General features: G+C 36.5%; 2 protein-coding genes across 6 annotated transcripts in view; one reads left to right on the top strand and one right to left on the bottom strand.

Annotated features, from left to right (window-relative positions):
• Positions 1-22,719, top strand: part of LOC111504932 (pyrokinin-1 receptor) — a 443,518-nt gene that overhangs the window by 252,533 nt on the left and 168,266 nt on the right. The gene's annotated exons all lie outside the window — the stretch shown is intronic.
• Positions 1-22,719, bottom strand: part of LOC111510995 (inter-alpha-trypsin inhibitor heavy chain H4) — a 93,029-nt gene that overhangs the window by 43,376 nt on the left and 26,934 nt on the right. For all 4 annotated transcript variants that reach the window (XM_074185341.1, XM_074185339.1, XM_074185340.1 and 1 more), the window contains exons 5-8: positions 19,711-19,992; positions 10,834-11,079; positions 7,080-7,374; positions 5,816-6,091 (exon numbers count right to left, since the gene is read on the bottom strand). In XM_074185341.1, coding sequence (XP_074041442.1) covers positions 5,816-6,091; positions 7,080-7,374; positions 10,834-11,079; positions 19,711-19,992 — 1,099 coding nt within the window. The remainder of the gene's footprint in view (positions 1-5,815; positions 6,092-7,079; positions 7,375-10,833; positions 11,080-19,710; positions 19,993-22,719) is intronic.

Consider the following 22,719-nt stretch of genomic DNA (forward strand, 5'->3'; position numbering starts at 1 on the left):
GGAAGTGTCCACCTTCAGCGAAGATACAGGCAGTCAGTCGTCTAGTCATTGAATCTCGTACCAGCTCAAAAATTATTGGTGTGTTTCTTATTGTTTCACAGGCGTCTACTATTCGATTTCTTAGATCTTCCTCGTTCACTACTGGAGTCTTATAAACTAATGACTTCAAATGTCCCTAAAAATAAAAATCTATCGGGTTTAGATCTAGAGACTTTGTGCCCACGCCTGGTTAGGTTCTTCTACACCCCTACCGATCCATCGATTTGGATAGACTGTGTTGAGGAATTCCCTGGCTATAACGCTAAAATGGGCCAGAGCCCCAGCATGCATAAACCACATGCGGATACGAATTTCTAATGGTACATTCTGAAGTAGTCCCAGCAATTCATTTTCTAAAAAGTGTCTGTAAGTTGCGTCATTCAGTCGGAGCGGAAGAAAGAAAGGACCTCTCAAGTATTTATCAATTATTGCCGCCCATACATTCACAGAAAATTGATACTGATAATGCCTTTCACTAACTGCGTGCGGATTTTCGAGAGGCCAAACATGGTTGTTATGAAAGTTTGTGATAGCATTTCGGGAGAAGTTTGCCTCATCCGTGAAGAGTACATATCTTAAATATTGAAGATTTCTAGCCAATTTTCTCAAAAACCATTGACACATAGTAATGCGTTGGGGAAAGTCTCGTGGCAAAAGAGTTTGAACCCTTCAAATATGGTATGGATAAAAATGTTGATCGTGGATAATTCTCCAAACTGTAGACTGAGTTAAATTGACAGCTTCAGCAATTACTCTTGTGCTTGTTTCTGGATTCTCCTCGAGAGCGTTCAAAACAGCTTCTTCCAGTGCTGGGGTTCGGACTACTCGTGGTCTTCCAATAATATCAGCTGCCCTCTTAAAGCTACCTGTTTCTGCCAAACGACGGTAGAGACTAGCAAATGTTGGAGCTGAAGGCAGTACTCGATTAGGAAATCACTCCTGGTAAATACGTCTTGCTTCGCGCGCATTGCCATCCGCAAGGCCATAAACGAAATGCATATCGGCTAAATGAGCATTATTGTTTAAATAATCCATTTTTTCAAAATAAGTGTTTTCTACTTCTACTTACGGAAACTTCAACAAAACGTCTAACTGTCACAAAATATGTACTTGCCAAAACTACTCACAAACGTTAAATTTATTTCCAAAACATTCTTGTGAAAAGTGCAAAATATTCGTAATAACTTCAACATGCATCGATTATCAAATAATCGACTTGAAGTTTTCAAGTCCAAATATTTAGAAAACGGTTGCTTACAGCGACTATTAACAAGGGTAGCTTATTTACGTAGATATGATAGGAGAATCGATTTTTTTACTGAAAAATGTGCTAGAAGTACGCCCAAAAAAGTTATGAATCTTTAAAAAAGAAAAAGATGTGTACATGGCGCCCCCCACGAGTAAGAGCAATAAGAACATCAGGTTCGAATTCGACACCTCAAAAACCTCCAAAAACCTCAATTAAGTTCAGTATTTCAAAAGTTATTTGAAAAAAACGAAAATAAAAATAAAACTTCAACATCCTGTATCTTGGAAACGAAGCGTTTTCGGACATTTATTTATTTGGACAATTCATATTAGAATATTGTGAGGAATCACCTCCTGAAGTGTGTCAAAGAACTGTATAATTCCGCTGCTGACAATGTCAGCATTCAAATCATAGTATAATTTCCTATGCACACTGTTACAAATTTTCAAAAATGAAAACATCTATATCTAATTCTGATTATTTTTTTCAATTGTCAAATAACGAAAGGCATACAAGGGGTACTTGCTGTGTTCAAAATTTTATACAAAATCAATGATTGATAACAAAGATACGAAACTCAAATTTCAAAAGCTCACTATAAAAAATAGTAACAGAAATTGTGTCATATCAACATATTTTGAACACAAAGAACTTCCCTCCTTTCTTTTGAAAATTCCCACATTTTTTGTATCAAGATGGAGTAGTAGAAAGCCAAAAACTTTCTTTCCCAAACAAAGAACAGGTTGTGCAACCATTCACGCATTTAGTTTCCTTTGCGATTGATATGTCATCATCACCCTCAAAATTCATTCTCAGACTATTACTATCTACTTCATCAAATATATATGTGAACTAATCACCAGCAAAAGTGAACTTATTTTGATTTTTTTCTGAAGACCTTCCATTTCAATTTGTTATTTGTCTTACTATTTTAGCAACCAAATCTGCTCATTGGCAGTGATAGACTTTGGATGTCGAAATCCTGTTGATAACTATCTACTTTTAGTCAAAAAGTATGCAGAAAAAAATTCCTAAGGGAAAGATTTTTAGGTAGTCATTATTGTTTTCACCGGAACAATGGTAATTAAAGCATACTGAACAGTATCAGCGTACTGAATCTATCCAGGTATCTACTGCTACCCTGAGACTTCCTTCTGCTTCGACCAACAAATTAGTAAAGCCCATCATAAATATCTGGCGTCCGAGTTATCATCCTTTCTGAAAACGAATTCAAATTCTGGACTCAAAGCGTCAAATCGTAATGTCTGGTGATGCCCGGACCAAGCAAAAAACGTTGCATTAGATACACGTAGTTGTTGAAGACTGATTTCTGCATATTATTGTCAAACAATCGGAGTTTTTTTTGTATTTGAGTAGTTATTGACCTTTTATGAAAGGACAAATAATTCAACGGTTCAGTTATTATCGAATTACTGGTTTTTGCAGATCAATACTTTCCCGAGTAGTTTCCGTGAGGTCACATATATTATTTCAATGTTCTCCTTCATTGTCCACTGGTAATGTGTATGAAAATTTCCATTTGGAAGGTTCAATTTTGTGTACCTCAAGACATCGCGAAATAGCTTTCTGGAATACTATTCCAATTCAGATTCGCATGCCGTAAACTGGCGTAAAGAAATTAATTCGAATGGAAACGGTATTCTGAATGTCAATGAAATCGAATTTCTCATGTCCCTTGTCTCTCATGTGAACCTACGATTTTGTAGATACGTATGGCAGATACTCGACGGAAAGACAACAACTAACCAAGAAAATACCGCGCAGAAAGCTGAAGTAAAACCATCACGCACCTGTGCAACGTCTTCTATTAGGAAGATTCCTCCCAAGTTAGTTCCTGCATAAGGGATACACAGACGGAGTGAACCGAGTGTCCCGACCGAACAAAATCACTTCCAGCTAGTCACAAACTGTTTCTACAGTTGATTCGGTAGGATGCCTACTGCGCCACCTGCAGACAAAGCCAGGAACCAACTCCACAAACACTCCGGGGTTGGAGTCAGAATAATGATGACATTCCGGAGAAGTGCATTACATGCCCAAAGTTCAGGTGAAAAACACCTTAACCCTTGCCTCTCATGTGGACCTACGATTTTGTAAGTACCCGACGGAAAGACAACAACTAATCCAGCTAATGTCGCGTAGAAAGCTGAAGTAAAACCATTAGGTACCTGATACTGTCTCTTTTGAGTCAGTTTGCGTCACAAAACACTCGAACCCAAGGCCTATGGAAAAGGAATTAGAGGGAGATGTAAAATTTTTTAAATTACGTTATTTATCATTATGTTTGTCATCTTCATTTTCTTCAGGTTGGAAAATTCTCCTTTACCCTTTCAACTGTCTTTCGTCAGGAGGGCGAGTGGTTCATAACTGAAGATGTTTTTGGTCATAAAGATCAATGACCTCGATGCCGCTCTGGCCTTGTGTACCCCTTCCTGATTGAGGTATTAGATGAACAAACTGTTCATTTTAACAGATGTCGTGGGGCCTTCACTCAACCGAACGACGGGGCCTTCTGAATCGAGTGGGGTCGTCTATAGTGTAATCTACAGCTTCCCAAACTAATGTGTTATCATGAGTTTCCGATGACTCGAAAACTCTCTGATTCCTTGACTGAATGGACTGACATATAGTTAACAGCTTCAAATCTCTGCGAATGGCTTCATTCCTCACGAACCATGGAGCATGCACCAGTATCCTGATTAGTGTTTTTTGCAACCTTTCCAAAATGGAGAGGTTTGATGGAGCGGTTTGTCCCCAAGCGCCTGAAGCATACATAATGACAGGCTTGAACATCATATTGTATAATAAAATCTTATTTTTAAGATTGAGCTTGTAATTTCTGTTGATCAAAGGATAGAGTTTGACTATCCTCATTTGTACTTTGCTCTTAATATAATCGATGTGATTTACCCAGGTGAGTCGGCGGTCTACCCAAGACCTAGGTATTTGACTCGCGTTTGTCATTCGATTTCCCTGTCTGAAATCGTGAGTCTTGTGTCTGGAGAAACGTTACGTCTCCCCAAATCTATCGCCTGAGTTTTTGATTCATCTTTCATTCCAGGTACCAGCGTTCGAGGTCGTCCAATGCCAATTGTATGTATACGACCGTCAACCCTCGACCCATGGAGACGCTAGGAGAGCCGTATCATCACATGATCGAAACTCGGAAGGCCGTTCATGTAAAGGCTGTACAATAGTGGAGACAGCACAGCTCCTTGAGGCACTCCAGCTTGGATTTCCCTGACGGGAGACAGGGTTCCTTTAACTCGGACCTGAAATGTTCTGCCTTTCAGAAAGGACCTAATCCACCGGCCCCGAGGCAGATGGTAATCGAGCATTTTGTGTAGTAGACCTTCATACTCTGTCAAAGGCTTTCGATGTCCAGGAGGACGAGATGGACTGTCTTCCTATCAGAGATGGAATTTTTGATCAGTCTCAGGGCCTGCAGCTCGGTGGAGTGTGCCTTCCTGAAGCCGAATTGTTCAACTTAGCCGTTGAGCAAAGCAGATTAATCGGACGATGATTCTGGGGATATATCGGGTTCTGGCCCTGTTTCGGAATCATGACAACTACGGTATGCTTCCATCTTCGGGGAAAGTATCTGAGGCCGATTGAACTATCGATTATGTCCAATAGGTATCTGATGAAGTTCTCTGGGAGCTGCTTCAATAGCCTGTTGTTGATTGAATCAATTCCCGGAGCCTTCTTGGGTTTGGAGGCCCTAATGTACCCCCTCAGTTCTTCCTCTGAAGCTGGACGGATCACGTCGTCATCATTTTCCCTAAGGATGCGCCAAACCCGGTGTTCCAGCCGGATATCACGGTCAATATCATCATCCGGATCAACGTTAAGTTGGAACTGACTCTCAATTGTGTCTGCAAAGGTCAACGCCTCCTCGGCAGGGGAGTAGCAGATGCCACGCTATCCGTGAAGAGGGGAGGGAGAGGTTTTTCTCTTCTCGAGATTCCAAACACTCGCTCCACCTCTCGTTTCTGTAGTCAGTGATGGCCTATTTAACTTGGTTAGCCGCAGTCTTGTCTCCAGGGTAGAGAGTCCGCCTTATTTTCCATTGGGTGGTGTTAGAAGAGACTTGATAATATTTTCCACATTCATGAACTGGTTATTGAGAAACTATCAAAAAATAGATAGCATATCTGAGAAGAGGTTATCAGTTTATTTCTTCTGATGGACATTTCATCACTTGGCAATTGGAAAAAACCGAGGTCAATTAATTCATCGAATTTGTAAACAATTTTTTGTTATAATGTTTATGTGAATCGCCACTTTCGCACAGGCACCGCTCTGAGGTAGACGTAGTGCTTGTGTTTTGTCTTAAAAAAATGAAAATTACAAATTTCACTTCTTCTTCACATACACTGTTCAACTGCCAAGAATTCAGTTACATTCATTCATAGACATTTAAAGTTCTTTCATGGAATAACTTAACCTCCCGAAGACAAATCAGTCACAAATTAATATACTCTGATGTTTTGAAAAATTACTCACTTGATGCGTCTTCGGTATCAACAGCACTTGTGTCATTGGGTTTGACCACAACCAGGGAACTTACTTCTGTCACAAATGAATATTTTAGTGCCAAATCAAGAGCTTTCTTTGTGAGTAAAGTTTTGTCATCAGCCGTTTCTCTTTCTTCTAATTTTTGTTTCAGTGTCAAATAAGCCCATAGTCGCTCCAATGAAGTGACGGGACTTGAGGTTGCGGGGGTTAAGGTAATGGGGCCCTTCCAACCACGAGCAGTTACTTCAATCGGAAGATGATGCCCTAAAATAGAACTTGTATTATAGTCTAATCAACAAGTTCAAAAACATGAAAAATAGAGATAAAAGTCCTAAAAATATGAGCGACAGCTCATTTGATTCGGAATCACCTCTAGAAAAATGTTTTTAAAGGATTTTGGTGCAGATAAAAAATTGCAATTGTTATTAACAAAATAAAATTTAAAAAATAGGTATTTAGTTTTTCGTTATCAACTCAAAAAATATCAATATTTAAGCAATTTTGAAAAAGCTCGTTAAAGAGGAGAGAATTTCCGATAAAAAAGTCCTGATTTCCGAAACTCTATCTCCATTATTTATAATTTTAATTTGACGTTGAAAATAGGGTTCAGCGCGGCTGTTACGACATGCGCGCGATGTCGCTGAAGAGAGTTTATCAAAAGAAATAATTTTTTTATAACATAAAATGTCATTTTGAAAATTTGAAAAAATCTAGTATCTTCTTAACACTTGAATGAATCGAGTCCCGTAGAAAAAAAAAGTTTCATCACCATTTTTCAAATGGTTATTCAATTGTTAACCAACAATTTTTTTCCCAATCTCCGTTGGCATAAATAATGGAATAAAAGGTATAAATAATTGGCCTATAAATTTTAAACTTCGTGGAGCATGCCATAACAGCCGCGTGGAACCCTATTTTCAAAGTCAAATTAAAATTATAAATAATGGAGACAGAGTTCCGGGAATCGGAACTTTTTTATCGGAAATTCCATTCTCTTTAACGAGCTTTTTTCAAAATTGCTTAATTATTCATATTTTTTGAGTAATTAACGAAAAACTAAATACAATTTTTTTATTTTATTTCGTTAGTAACAATTGCAATTTTTCACCAAAATCCTTCAAAAACATTTTTCTAGAGGTGATTCCGAATCGAATGAGCTATCGCTCATATTTTTAGTACCTTCATCTCTATTTTTCATGTTTTTGAACTTGATTAGATTATTATGTGGTGAAAACAAAAAGAGTTTTTTTACCGTTATATCGTCCAGCCACAACAAATTCAGATCCTCTGAAGAAAATTGGCAGACGAGTTTTAGTTACCTCTTCTACTTTATCATCATATTTGAATACAACGTTTGACAACAGCGGGGAAGATATAACTTTATAAAACGCCTGTAATTGTAGTGATGCATCTGATGCCTCATATATGTGTCTTGAGAAGCCAGAATTTTTCGAAGATAACGATCTTAGGAACGATTTATCAGCACCATTTCCAAAAGATAGGGAAAATATCGGAACTTTCTCGTTTTGCGAATTCAAACGCGTAACCTGTGAATGAAATAATATTTATTGTATCATTTTTAATATACTTATACAGGGTGTTTCAAATTCGATCCTCACCATTGGGATCTCGGAAACTACAGTGTGTAGCTGAATAAGTATAAAACATTTGAGGAGGTGATTCCTCATCGAAAAAAAGATAGGATCTTCCATATAAAGATACTTCATTGGAGCATCCCTTGTTAGGATACAGCCCCTTGAAAAGGGTACATAAAATTTGTATAACCATTTTTTTCACAAGCACTGAAAAAGTTACAATATTGAAATTAACCTGACGTTTTGTACTACCAAAAAGACACTTAGCCAGTAATTTATTTGGTTTACTCCATGGTTGTGAGGGGTGGAAAACGCAACCCCTAAAATTCATTTCCAATGTAACTTTTATTATTTGTTAACCATTTAAACATGTTTTTCCGATAGCCTGTTTCATTCTAAACAAAAAATGTCTCTTAGTTTTTTGCCCAAAATGGACCAGTTCGCACCAAAAAATTATTTTACGAACAACTACAGAAATACATCGTCATAAATGCGAACTGGATTTATTGTTATTTTGTATTTAGTACCTGCATTAAACAATTGAAGGGTAATAAACAAAACTAATTTATCAATAACAAAATACACAACATGTAGAAATCATAGTAAATGTGTTTACCTTCACATTTCGCATGCGTCTAGATGTCGGCGCATTGAGCCACGTATTCGCTCAAATATTCCTGCATGCATCGATGATGCGATTTCTTTAGTCCTCTACATCGCGAACAGGAGTACGATAAACCAAATGCTGTAAATGGCCCCAAATAGAGAAATCGAGAGAATTGAGATCCGGGGATCGAGCGGGCCAGTTTTGTGGTCCTCCTTGACCTACCCACTGATTTGCATATGTTTCAGTTGAATGCTGACGTACTACTTGACTAAAATGAGCGGGAGCCTCATCATGCATAAAAAACATATCCCTTCTGACGCCCAAAGGAACTTCCTACAGCAGTACTGGATGCACTTCTCTTAAAAATTAAACGTATGCCCCACCATTTAATCGAGGAGGTAGAAAATGAGGCCCAATTGAATCATCCCCAATAACTTCGAGCCACACGTTAAGAGAAAACTGTTATTGATGGTTAGTTTCGACAATACCGTGAGGGTTTCCATCAGCCCATATGTGATAATTATGAAAATTAATAATCTTGTCCCGAGAAAAACTACATTCGTCTGTGAATTCTATCGTCTTCAGAAAGTCACAATTTCTTTCAATCATTTCCAGCATCCAGTTGCAAAATTCAAGACGGTTCCGAAAGTCTCGCGGTAAACATGATCAACATTTAGCTGGAAAGCAATCTTTCTAGTACTGGTGGTAGGTTGTTCTTCAATCAAATTAAATCTCAAGCTGTGGTGTTCGTACTTCTCGATGGCGACCACAATCCTGCGTTCTTTTGTCAAATGAACCATATTCTCGTAATTGTTGATGAAGTCGAGCAAATATTCTATGTGAAGGATGCTGCCGTTGATGATACTTTTCGGCATATCTTCTAGAAGCTTCTAACCTATTCCCCATTCCTCATTTGTGTATGCTATTTTAATAACAAGTGAATTATTAAAGTCACAAATTGAGAACAGAACAACAACATACAATTAGCATCAATTCAATTTCGAAAATTCACAAACTGACAGCGTCATACCAATTTAATTGTCACTATCGCTAATAGCTACCTGTTAAATATTTAGATCAGTTTCGTATTTTCGCATTTATGACGATGTATCTCTGTAGTTGTTCCTAAAATAATTTTTTGCTGCGAACTGGTTTATTTTGGGCAAAAAACACAGGAGATTTTATTTGTTCAGAATGAAACAGGCTATCGGAAATACATTTTTAAATGGTAAACAAATAAGAAGACAAAAAGTTACATTGGAAATAAATTTTAGGGGTTGCGTTTTTAACCCCTTACAACCATGGGGTAAACCAAATACATTTCTGGCTAAGTGTCTCTTTGGTAGTACAAAATGTCAGGTTAATTTCAATATTGTAACTTTTTCAGTGCTTGTGAAAAACGCTCCAATAAAATTTCTTTATATGGAAGATTCTATCTTTTTTTCGAAGATGAATCACCTCCTTAAATGTTTTACACTTATTTAGTTACACCCTGTATACGATACGAAGATGGTTAAATTGGGGCAAAGTTGCGTATTTACTTCACTAACAATATACCGTTGAGAATGTTCTGAAATTCTGAGTATATCCGGAAAAAACAGGAATTTTGGAAAGTGGTTTATATTTTTTTCTGGCTTTATTTTTCGAAGGATTCGAAAATGAATTGCACTTCCACATTTCCACTTTTTCCCTGCTACATAATAATGGTGTTTTCAGATTTACTTTTCTGTTTTGAATAGAACCAGATTTTACCTTTTCAATAATGTATCATAAGTTATCATTCTGTTTCCAAAAATTGGAGATATTGAAAAAAATGAATTCTTCAATGTCATAAATATACTATTATTTGTTATAACAATTGAAAAAAAAAATTCTTATCATAATGGGCTTTGACTTTGAAGTTTCTAAATTTGACTTTTAATTTGTTACACTCAATGACATTTTGCTATTGTACAAGTCATTGAATTTTTGGCGAGAAATGGCTTTCACGAATGAAGAAAAAAGAGATATGATACAAATTCATTACAAACACGATAGAAACAGTGTTAGGACATCGGAAATGTATTAAAATTTGTATCCCGAAAGACGACAACCACATTGAGCTATGTTCAAGTTATCGGATCAAAATCTTACCGATTTTGGTTCGTTTGAAAAGCCAATAAATAAATACGAATACAGAATCCGTAATCAAAATTTTATAAATGAGCTGTGTATGAGGTAAAGTAGATATTCAACGAAAATCGTTTTTTTGTGGAGGAAAATCAGTTTTTCATCGACCATTTTTGGGAATATGTTACTTATCGGGGTAAACTAAAAATTTTGCCCTTCCACACTCGTATAAAGTTATCCATTATAATTTTCTAAATTTTTCAGATTGTGGAAGGTAACAAATTCCCAAAAAAGATCGATAAAGTGGATATTGTGTCCTTTTCAATGAAAATAGAACTTTGAACAAGACAAATGCTCAAAATGCTGGCAGGGAAAAAGAGTCAATGTGGAAGTACAATTTATTTTCGAACCTTTCGAAAAATAAAGACAAGAAAAAGCCAGAAAAAATAAAAAACATGTTTCAAAATTTCTATTTTTTCTGGATATCTCTGGATATACTAAGAATTTCAGAACTTTCTCAACGGCATATTGTTAGTCAGCACAACTTTGCTCCAGTTTAACTATCTTCGTATCTCTCATAGTTTTCGACATCCCAATGGTGAGGATCGAATTTGAAACACCCTGTATGTATCACCAGATTCACAGTATGTCTTCCGAGATCGAAAAAGCATAAGGAGTTATGATAGGATACTTACAATTTTTGTGATTTCTTCAGTTGAATAAATGCCGACATTTGGTTGACCATCTGTCAAAAAAATTATCATTGGTTGGTGTTCCTTTTTACCATCATTTGCCTTTTTATTAATGTTAACCAAATGCAATGCAGTCTCAAGTCCTCCTATTATATTAGTAACACCAGTTGATACCAGTTTGCGTATGACATTTTTTGCTTTATTCAAGGTTTCATTATTTGCGGTTATAGCAGCTGGCAAAGTTTTCATCTGAAATTTATTTCCATTATTTCCTCAGAACTTCAAATATTGAAACTTCCTAATAATAATTCAAAAAATTTGCATTTCAACTTATGAAAAATTGTTTGGCGATTCCAAAACTCATTTACGCCATCGGATGTTCCCCCCACTTGGTCAAGTCAGTTAGAGCTTGATGAATTTGATAATTCACTCCGTAATACTACGGAAAATTTTTTGCCAAAAAAATTATCCTATCAAATTTGTCTATTTCTAGTCATGTGTGTCGAAATAACCAATGAAACCATCATTACACTGAAAATTTTTTGCCAAAAAAATTATCCTATCAAATTTGTCTATTTCTAGTCATGTGTGTCGAAATAACCAATGAAACCATCATTACACTGATAACTACCCATGGATAGTTTTCACGGGTAGTTATCACTTATGTCATGACATTGCTAAGCAACCAACACAATAAAGTTGTTTGACATTTCAGTAATTCAATTTATTTCGAAAATGTCACTTCCTCGCTTTGGTGTTCAAAATGATGCGGCAATTGACAAAATCATTGAAGAAAATACACCAAAAAATACTGTCAATAGTAAAAAATACACTTGGAAAATATTTATGGAGTTTTGTGACGCCAGAAAATATGAATTGGATGGAAATCGTACTCTCGAAGAGCTTGCATTAATACTTAAGGATTGGGCAATTAATATGAGAAAAAAGGATAGCACAGAGTTTAAGGAGGCTACTGTTAAAACCGTATGGAATATAACAAGCAAATTATTACAAGAAAAGTATTACAAGGAGTATAATATCATGCTAGACCCCTTTAAAAGTGTTGCATTCAAACAAGCGCGGAATGCACGCGACGCAGCACGAAGAAATTTACAAACAGATCCCACTAAACGCAAAACAAGCTCAGTACCATTAACTTCAAATGAAATGAGTAAAATTATAAACTTTTGGGATGAAAATACCCCTATAGGACTCCTACGCAAATTTTATCACATAGCAGCGGTGGAATTGGCTTGGAGAGGTGGTGAAGGTGCTGCTTGCTTAGTTGATTATTTTCATATCGAAAAGGACAACAATGGATCTCCAACTAATAGGATAGAATATAATCCAATTTTCAGTAAAACCTGCCAAGGGGGTTCAAAGAACTGCGCCTCTAGCAAATGGTTAGTTCAAAATAGTGATAACAATGCTTGTCCTGTTAGATTATTCATTAAATTATTATCAAAACGAGGCACAAATATCAAGACAAATAGACTATTTTTAAGGCCAAATCGTCACTGGAAGACAGGAAGCGATAACTGGTATGACAATATGCCTCTGGGTAGAAATATAATCAACGGATGGACGAAATCTTCTGCTGAAGCAATTGGCTTGGATACGAAACAGAGGAAAATAACCAATCACTCTAATAGAGCAACTGCAGTCAGTCAACTAGCTAAGAGTGGAGTTCAAGAACAGCAATTGTTGAAAATTACTGGGCACAATAATGGAAATTCCATAAAACCTTATTTGAATATTGATCAGGAACATCATAACCAAATAATCAATAGTATGCGTGGAAACACCTATGCAATAACCGAGGCAAATACAGCAAGATCAACGGAATATCATTATACGAATTGTTCTTTTAATAACTGTGTGTTCAATAAATAATTTTGTTCGAATTGCAAAAAATTTTCTCACCGAATATCCCTCGAACATTGATAAATAACTCATAATTTTATCACAACTTCCTCAAGCACGTTATTTTAGGTAACATCCCTCCGCCTTCGGCGTCGGGATGTTACCAAATAACGTGCTTTCGAAAACTGTGATAAAATTATTCCGTTAGTTATCAATGTCCTTGGGATATTATAGCTGAAAATGTTACAAACTATCATTTCAATAATGATTCATGGCTCCAAGCAACGCTTCCTTGGCGGACTAGGGCTACGTTGGGCTTCTTCCCTAGCTTTACCTGTTTTTCTGTCTCATCAGTCAATAGTGTTTCTGATCCTATCGATTCCATTCTTCCTTCCATATTTATCAATATCGGAAATGTTTTTTATACTGAAGGTGAATCACTTTGGCATACCGCAACTGATATTGCTCTTTCTACAGATAAAAAGAAAATACAAAGAGCATGGGACCGACCTCTTCTGACCATTATAAATGATGAATTTCTGAAATCTACTGTATACGATAAGGCTCGTCTGAAAGCAGCGATGATCAAGTAATCGGGTGCTTGGCTGTTGCATCTCTTGGAACACTATTAGACGATGAATCTTTCAGAATAGCAGTAGGACTTAGGATGAGGGAATCTATTTGTGTGCCTCATACTTGTGTTTGCGGTTGTTGGAGTTCGAGAGTTGCAGCATCGTTTGTGATTTCATTACATGCTGTATATTTTATGTGAATTTGAGTTTGTTAGTTACAAGTTTGTTTACACATATATGGCAATCGTTTTTGAGATAGTAAAAATAAAACTGTAAAAGCCAAAAAAATATCTCAGTTGTTCTATATGATTCTCCATACTCAACAGCGGTAGTGTAGTTGATGAGACAGGTACGCTTTGTTTGAGTTGCAGGAGAAGTGCAGGGCATACATCTCGACATCACCAGATGAACTACATATCGAAACGAGCTATGGTGTTAGCAGATGTTCCTGCAATTCTGGAACATTTAGGTATCAGTCGAGATGATGGTAAACGACCAGATGGTATGTCTCTCATACCATGGAAATACGGTAAACCTGTGGTATGGGACTTGCGTTGACACAGTCGCGGCTTCCCATCTAGCCGAAAGTTCGAAGTCTGTTGGCACTGCAGCAATGTCTGGTGAAAAATCAGAACGAAAAAAATACCAAAATATTGATAACGACTATCTTTTCCACCCAGTAGTGTTTGAAACTTTAAGTGTTCATGGCCTGTTATTCCTTCATGAACTCGGAAGAAGAATAGGCCAAGCTTTCCGTTCTACCTCCTTTTTGATAGAAAGAATTGCTATTCAACGTGGTAATGCTGCTTCTGTCCTTGAAACTATTCTTCCTCCACATAATTGATGAGATCATGCTCTGCCCTCATTTCAGTACGGAACTAAAATCTCTTCGAAACAAGCCGAGATATGTGTATATTCATCAGTCTCCTATCAAGGTTAATTCACAAATGATTGATCCACCTTCTTCTTTTTCAGTGCGGTCAATGGACTCAAGTCATTCTTGCCCCCCAAATATAAGCTGCAGTCCTCGTGGTTATGGTTCCCTTTCAGTGGAGGAGCTTAATGAAGCAAGAGCCGAATCGATCCCTCTACGAAACCCTTCATCACTTGGAAGGATCGATTGCAGCTTTAGAATTGGTTCTGATGCAGATTCTATGGAACATGTTTTTCCTTACGAATCAGTAGGCAGTTGTCTTGGAAATCTTGCGAAGAAAATTAGATTAGATAATTTAGGAAACACTTGCTACATGAATAGCATTTTACAAGTGTTGTTCATGACGAAGAATTTAAAAAACGAGGTTTCAACGATAAAAGAGAATGTTTCCTAGTTATTCACCAAACTCAAACAATTGTTCATGCAGTTGCTGTTTCGTAAGAATGTATCACCTTTCCCACCAACCGATTTTCTGGAGTCTTCGAAGTCCACTAGATGATCGATGGGACAACAAGAGGATTGTTCTGAATTCTTGGTGTTTTTGTTGAATACTCTTCGTGAGCAAAAAAAAATGCAGAATCAATACTCCTGACAGCTCTGGATTGAACAATTCTGTACCTACAGTCTCGTTTTTTTGTTTGTAGATCTTTTGCTGGAAAAATCCTCACTTGTTTACTTTGTAGTACATGTTCAAGAGGTAGCAAAAACTTATATGACTTTCTGAAACTTCAACTAGCGTTTTCTTATATGACTGATAACCAATCCGTGTAAACCTTATTGTTAAATCATCTGAAAATTGAACTTTTGACAGGTGAAGTTCAATTGCATTACCAAATATGCGCCAAACTAACTGACTGTCATGAGAAAACAAGTATGGCTGAGGCACCAGTCAATCTAATAATAACACTGATGATCTTCAAACATGACTCAACATCTGGCGGAAGCACCAAACTCGTCGAAATAGATGAACACTTCAATTTAGCAGACCAGTATTATAATTTTCATGCAGTCATTGTTCACTGTGATTCTGGCGTTGAATCTGGTCATTATTACGCATTGGTCGAAGACGAAACAGACTGGTTTGAATTTGATGATAGTCGTGTCACTAAGTGTTCTGGCGATGTCTTGAATATATTTGAGCTTCGAGAGACGCTGCATTTTGTTTTATGAAAGAGAGGACATTGGCAGATCAAGATCTTCAGATGATGGGGTGCTGCAGGTTTTTCCTGCAGTTGAAAAAGCAAATGCGCCACTGTAATCAATGAAGTTGCCCCGGAGCGCCAATTATTTCTGTTGTTGTTTTTTAATTCAATTATTTGTATCACTTTCTTGTTTACTTTTACAATAAATATAATCATCCATTTTCAACTCTGCGATAGGTTCTCAGCAAATAGATTTTATTTTTTGGCTTTCCATTTGCAAGGAAAATAAAAAGCCATAATAGACAAAAACTCTGAGAATACTGTCTACTACACACAAAAAAGTCTTTAATTGCCATCAGTCAGCAGATGTTTCTGTTTATGGGAAGTTAACAAATAGACATAGTACATAAAATATTTACTTTGTTGAGTAAACTTGATTCGGATTGAGATTTCATTGAAAACAATAAACTCATTCGGAAAATATTACACTCGAGTGTTTCAGTAGTTTTAGTAACGATTACGATTTGATTTCATTTCAGTTTTTCCCGAAAATTGGTAATTAATGAATCGAAGAGGTTTTGTATGAAAGTATATAATTATAAAATTACTGCAAAACCCTTTCGACTTTCGTCGTCATCAGTGCTCACCTGAAAGTAAGTTTTTGTGGAATTTTTTTTAATTTGTTTGAGGTTATGAAATTTGGGAAAAATTGTTTATGATTAATTGCTTACAACAGAAAGTATCAAAAACGAGGACATAGTATATTTGTAACATTTGATTTACATAAAACTCAATATCCTAATAACCAACGCAATACATTCTATAGTGAATTTCACTAGTTCGGATTTCCATTGTCTAATATATAAAATGATTTGAAATCCCTAAAACAATTAAAAAACAAAGAAGAATTAAAAACAAATAGATGAAAATAACAGTTATATTAAGCAAAAATAACCTGAAATGAAATTTTAGTGAAATAAAATACAAGTAAAAATAGAACGATTGAACAAAAAATAAAAAAATAAAACTAAAAAGTTGAGAGATCACAAGCCACGTTAGTTCACGACGTTTTGATTGTTAGTATCTACAATCGTCTTCGGGTGATGACTGGACTGATTCCTCCGAGAGATGACTTTTTATGGTTCGTTCGAGTACTTTCACTTATCCCCGCTTTCCATTTTTTCCGCTTCACTGGTTCAGTGGGAGATGACTGTTTGGCGGGAGTTGGCCATTTTTCGCTTGATAATGGGTATCCATATGTTGCGTATCTCTACGCTACCTTGGCTGAATGCGTTGTTGGACAGCATGTATGCGGCTTTCTTGAATTTACTCCTGAGCCAATGTTCCTCTCTGTGTATGATATCAGCCTGGAACCACTCGACGTTGTGTTGATGGGTCCAAACATGCTCTGCTATTCCTGATTTACTGGTTTCCACTCGCTGTGTGTGTTTCTTGTGTTCGGCAATGCGAACCTGAAACCTGAATGCGGATCTGAAGCAGGTTCTGATAATGTACTTGGAACCAATTCTTCTTATCCTCTACGATAATCCTCTGATGTAGGGAAGTGCAAGCACTGGTTGTGACGGCTTCTCTTCCTTGTGAGGCTCCTGCTGTCTTTTAGCCAAAGTCTTTTCTACCATCGCCTTGGAGTAACCATTCCGTTGAAGATCATTTTTGATGATGTCTAGTTCCCTCTCGAAACCTTCCTTCGTATTACAGAGCCCAAAAATACGGTCTAATAGAGTCTTGATGATTCCTCTTTTAGTCGATTGATGGTGGCTGGATTCGTACTTCAGATACTGTTCCGTGTGAGTGGGTTTTCGGTATACAGATATTTACCACTTAGTGTCGGTCCTCTTCACCAAAACATCTAAGAATAGCAATTCGTTGTGGATTTCCTTCTCCATTGTGCTGTTTATGTGTTTCAGGAAGGCGTCTAGTTCAGTATTCCCATGGTTCCATATTATGAAGGTGTCGTCAACAAATCTCAACCAGACTCGAGGTTTCTTGTGGGCTTCTTCAATGGCCAAAGTTTCAAACCACTCCATATATATGTTGGCTATCACTGGCGAAAGTGGCGATGTCATTGGCAGTCCCTCATCTTGTGTAAAGAATTCGTCCTTCAGTTGGAAATAACAGTTTCGTACACAACATCTTAGTAATTCCATAATTACTTCTATAGTTAGATTCCACAAGATGAGGGACTGCCAATGGTATCGCTACTTTCACCGTCATAGCCAACGTATATATGGAGTGGTTTGAAACTTTGGCCATTGTAGAAACCCACAAGAAACCTCGAGTCTGGTTGAGATATGTTGACGATACCTTCATGATATGGAACCATGGGAATGCAGAACTAGACACTTTCCTGAAGCACATCAACAACGTAAGTCCTTCCATCACTTTCACAATGAAGAGGGAACTCCACAACGAATTGCCTTTCTTAGATGTATTGGTGAAGAGGACCGACACTAAATTGGAAACATCTCTATATCGAAAACCCACTCAAACAGGACAGTATCTGAACCAGAAATCCAAACCACCATCAATCGACTAAGAGAGGAATCATCAAGACTCTTCTAGACCGTGCTTTTAGGCTCTGTAATACAAAGGAAGGTCTCGAAAAAGAACTAGGCATCATCAAAAATGACCTTCATCGGAATGGTTACTCCAGAGCGATGGTAGAACAGGCCTTAGCTAGAAGACAGCAAGAACTCCACAAGAAAGAGAAACCAGTACTTGTACTTCCCTACATCAGAGGATTATCGGAAAGGATAAGATGGATTGGGTCCAAGTATAACATCAGGATTTGCTTCAGATCTGGGGACACTATCCGTAGCAGCCTCACGAAAACCAGGCCACCAAACGCGGACTGCGATTGCAAGAATTGCATTTACCGGATACCCTGGAAGTACGGAGAATCATTTATCGGTGATACTAAGAAGCTATTGAAAGTTCGCATTGCTGAGCACAAGAAACACACACAGCGAGGAGAAACCAGCATATCCGGAATATCAGAGCATGTTTGGACTCATCAACATAACATCAAGTGGGCTTAAGCTGAAATCATCCACAAAGAGGAACACTGATTTAGGAGAAAATTCAAAGAAGCCGCGTATATGTTGTCCAACAACACATTTAGTCAAGCTAGCGTAGAGAAACGTAACATTTGGAAACCTCTTATCAAGCGAAAAACGACCAACCCCCGCTAAACGCTCATCTCCCGTTAAAACCAATGAAGCGTAAAGAGGGAAGAGGTGAAAGCACCCGAATGACCTATAAATAGTCAGATCTCGGAGGAATAAGTCCAGTTATCACCCGAAGACGATTGTGGATACTAACAATCAAAACGTCGTGACATAACTTGGTTTGAACTCTTTTAATTTTTATTTTTTAATTTTTTGTTAATAATATTTTTTATTTTTTTTATTTTCAGCTTTTATCAATATTTCAATTTTTATTTCTTTGGTTGTTTCTTGTATGTTATTTCTTTGTAATTTCAGTTTTTTGTTTAATAAAATTGTCATTTTCGGTTAATCTTTTTAAGTTTTTCAGGGTCGTCAAATCAATTTATATTATATTAGACAATGGAAGTCCGAACTGATGAAATGTTATTTTCAGCTATTCATTTTCGATTTTTTTTTGTTGTTACAGGGATTTCAAATCATTTTATATATCAGACAATGGAAGTCCGACCTAGTGAAATTCATCATAAAACATTGTCAATCACCTTCAAACAAACATTTTATAGATTGAGACCATGTAGTTTAGACAAAGTATTATATGAAAGAAGGGCAACTTGAGACAGAATATGTCAAGTGTGAATAAGTCAAGTGTCAAATAGCAAAAATAGTGGTAAGAACTTGAAGAGTGATCCACTATGGGTTTTGAAAATTTCCTTGTTGTGGAGAAGCCAATATAGAATAATGTATTTTGATAATAAAATTTCAATTAATTTAATTACGGTTCATAATCCTTTTATGAAGGGAAAGAAAATCTTTGTTTGAGTTTACTTGAGTATTCAATAGTGGTCATTATTGAAAAGTTCTTTGGAAATCTCCAGCTCTTCAAACAAGTCCAGTCTAAGGAAAATTTTAAAATCAATTTCATGCATTTTTTTTAAATGTTCATTAATGCGAGTGATGAGAGGTCTACAGGTTCCATCAATGTAAGATGCAGAACAATCAGAGATAATTACTCTACGTTGTGAGCAGAAAATGATTATAAGTGCTTGAGAAAATTGAAATGAAATTGTAAAAAAAGTATTTGCAATTGTCGTTGCTATTTATTGAACTTCTTTATTGAACTTTAATATCTTTTCTTTCGATACCGAGGAATAGTCACAGTTACACTTATATCTTTGACTTACTGATAATTCTTCGAAAGGTTCTTGATAATTGCTGAACGAAACTTCAGTACTGAGGCTGGTGTCAATATTCCAAACGAAAACATCGCTGTTGAATTCTACAATATTGATGACATCCCCCTCACGAATTTCACTCAAAATACTGTTCATAGCATCTTTCAACTGATCAATTTTGCGTCCATCCATACTTCCGCTTGTGTCCAAAACGAACACTACTTGTTTGGGAAGTGGTTCAAGATCTTCCGGTGCGAAAAAATGTACAAAATATCCATCTTGCAATAAAACCTGGAAAACGAACATGATGTGAGAATTTGATTTCTGAAGAATTTAAATATGATTGTTATGCCTTGACGTAATGTCATGCAGATTATTGGCTGAGTATTGCATTTCAACATTTTTTCTCTTAAATTGATTAATAGAAAAATTTCTATCGAAAAATATTACTCAAAGTTCAAAGCTATAGAGAGGCGAGGTACCTTATAATCATCTGTTATGAATTTTGTGATGCTGTTGAACATAATAAAGTTCATTAATAGACCAGTTGAAATCTTCTATTGGGTATAGTCGAAGTAAACGATATTGTGAACATTTGAATTTGGCTGCACTCTCAAAGGCCAAAAAAAACCAATACATTGAAATTAATCGGCTGCGAAAGAGTCCACGTGGAATGTAGACTTGACGGTTCGTATTGGATGATTTTCACTAACCGAATTTTTTGATTGGCTGAAGAGACATAAAATTAAATTTGAGGTCATGAAACGATGGGGAATAGAAATCGAGAAATGCGGGAATGACTATCGCCGTCGTGTCATCATTGTTCAGTTCAGGAACTGATCGCGATTTGAGTGTTGGAATTCGATATTGGCGCAGTTATATTTACTTGAAATTTTTTGAATTGAAAGGGTTATATTTTTAGGAGTAATTAATTTTTGGAAAAGAAAGTAGTAGAAAGCCAAAAACTTTCTTTCCCAAAAATTAATCACTCCTCAAAATATAACCCCTTCAATTCAAATAAGATTCCTGTTGGCTGGGATTAAATCAAATAGGTGAAGCAATGCCATTACGATGTCATCGATGACATGAGCAGATCAAGATCATTCCGTGAGATCAAAAATCGTAATCTATGAATGAATTGTGTGTATTTTCTATAATGTTATCCAATTTGGTACTGAAGAGCCTTAGGGCAAGTGTCTTACGGCGAAACATCGATGTATACCAGTGAGGATGACAATGTTCCATGTAAGTGCAATTTGTTACCATTCATTTAAAGTAGAACTCCTGTGAATGATATATGATTTTATTCCACAACGAATGTTTGAAATACAACTGAGTAGAGAAAAGTATCTTCTGTCTAATTCAGAGTTAATATAGAAGTATTTGTTTCGAAAGAATTTTTTTCTTTCGTGTAATTCAATGTTTATATGAAAGTAGCTGTTTCAGAAGGACTTTCTTTCAGTTTGTGTCTGAAAGTTACTTCTTTGCATGATCTTCACATGAATAAGATTCGGAGTGTATAAGATTCGGATACATTTGAATATTTAAACACAGATAGGGCATGTCTAAATGTATACAAGAATCTACATCTCAAGTTTGGTTTCGGGGGAAACCAACTATTACAAGCAACATGAGAATTGACTGAAATTCCATTCTCAGCTCTACGTAAAATAGTCGAAAACAAAACTTATGAACACAAGATGCGATGTGATACGGAGTTACCACCAAAACCTTTAGATGTTCATCTAATAAAATCATTGAAAAAAATAAACGACTGTTACAAATACAATGAGATTCCTACAACTGAAATTATAAGGAAGAAATTGGATACTTCCGGCCATAACGTGAGCTGCTGTGATAAAACTTTTCAGAATTGGATAAAGAAACTAGGATTCAGATTTGAAATAATAAACAAACGTCAAGCAGTTATGAAAAGCAGAAGAATAGTGGAATTGCGTAACAAATACCTAAAACAAATGACTAAATATAGACAAGAACAACGGCAAATTTTCTATTTGGACGAAACTTGGTCACTCACGACACAATTACGAAAGGATCGACTGATGATAAGAAAATGTATACGCCTAACATGTCTGCAAACTAAGGATCGCGACCAATCATTGTGCATTGCAAAAGGAGTAAAGGATGGATTTCGAATTCTCAGAAATTATGTAGAAAAAACTTGCGAACTGCAATGTTGACTATCATGAGAACATGGAAGAACATAGTTTGGAAACACATTGATTCCAAATTTGGATGCAAGAAGTGTAATGTATTTTGAAGATTACTATACCAAAAACCAAATACTCGAAGTTCTACAGACAAAACATTTGAAAAGGTGGGAGTATTGCTGAAAAGTATGGAGAGACCACACTGAGACTTCCTTCCTATTTTCGTGTTCTCAATCCCATCGAGTTGATTTGGGGAAACAAAACATTAGGTGTAAAAACAATTTTTCAAACTTTGGTGAAAAGGTAATAGAGCTAATTGAAGAAGAAGTATCTAATATTATCGAAAAAGACTGGCAGAAAAGGAATGAAAGTAATTTTAGTTGAAAAAGACTATATGGAGATTGGACACTTCCATATTAATGGTGGAAATAAATTCATTATTGATTTAAATGACGAGTGATAGTGAAACAGAGAATATGGAAGAGGAATAATCAGAAGTTTTCAAAGAAAGTCGCAGCATTCTGAAATGACCTCTGACTTTTTGGCTATAACTGTCAACTACGAACTGCCTTATGAAGTAGTGTTCTCAACTAGATAGGACTGGATCCTCCGGAAGAAGGAAATATCAAGAGCAGATAGTTGTTATTTCGCAGATGGATCAAACACACTTTCAGGTTCTGGTGCAGGTGTTTTCAGTCGCAGACCGAGGACAGAGATATAAATCTGTCTAGAAACCTATGCAGCTATATTTCAAGCGGAAGTTGACGCTACTGAAAGAATCCAACCTCATAAACACGTAATGAAAGCCAAGCGGCGTTGGAAGCTCTTTGCCTCTACCGAGCAACGT

This window comes from Leptinotarsa decemlineata, unplaced genomic scaffold, assembly GCF_025532065.1.
Source record: "Leptinotarsa decemlineata unplaced genomic scaffold, Ldec_3_MD MMD2_tig00026374_RagTag_RagTag, whole genome shotgun sequence".
Classification (NCBI taxonomy): domain Eukaryota; kingdom Metazoa; phylum Arthropoda; class Insecta; order Coleoptera; family Chrysomelidae; genus Leptinotarsa; species Leptinotarsa decemlineata.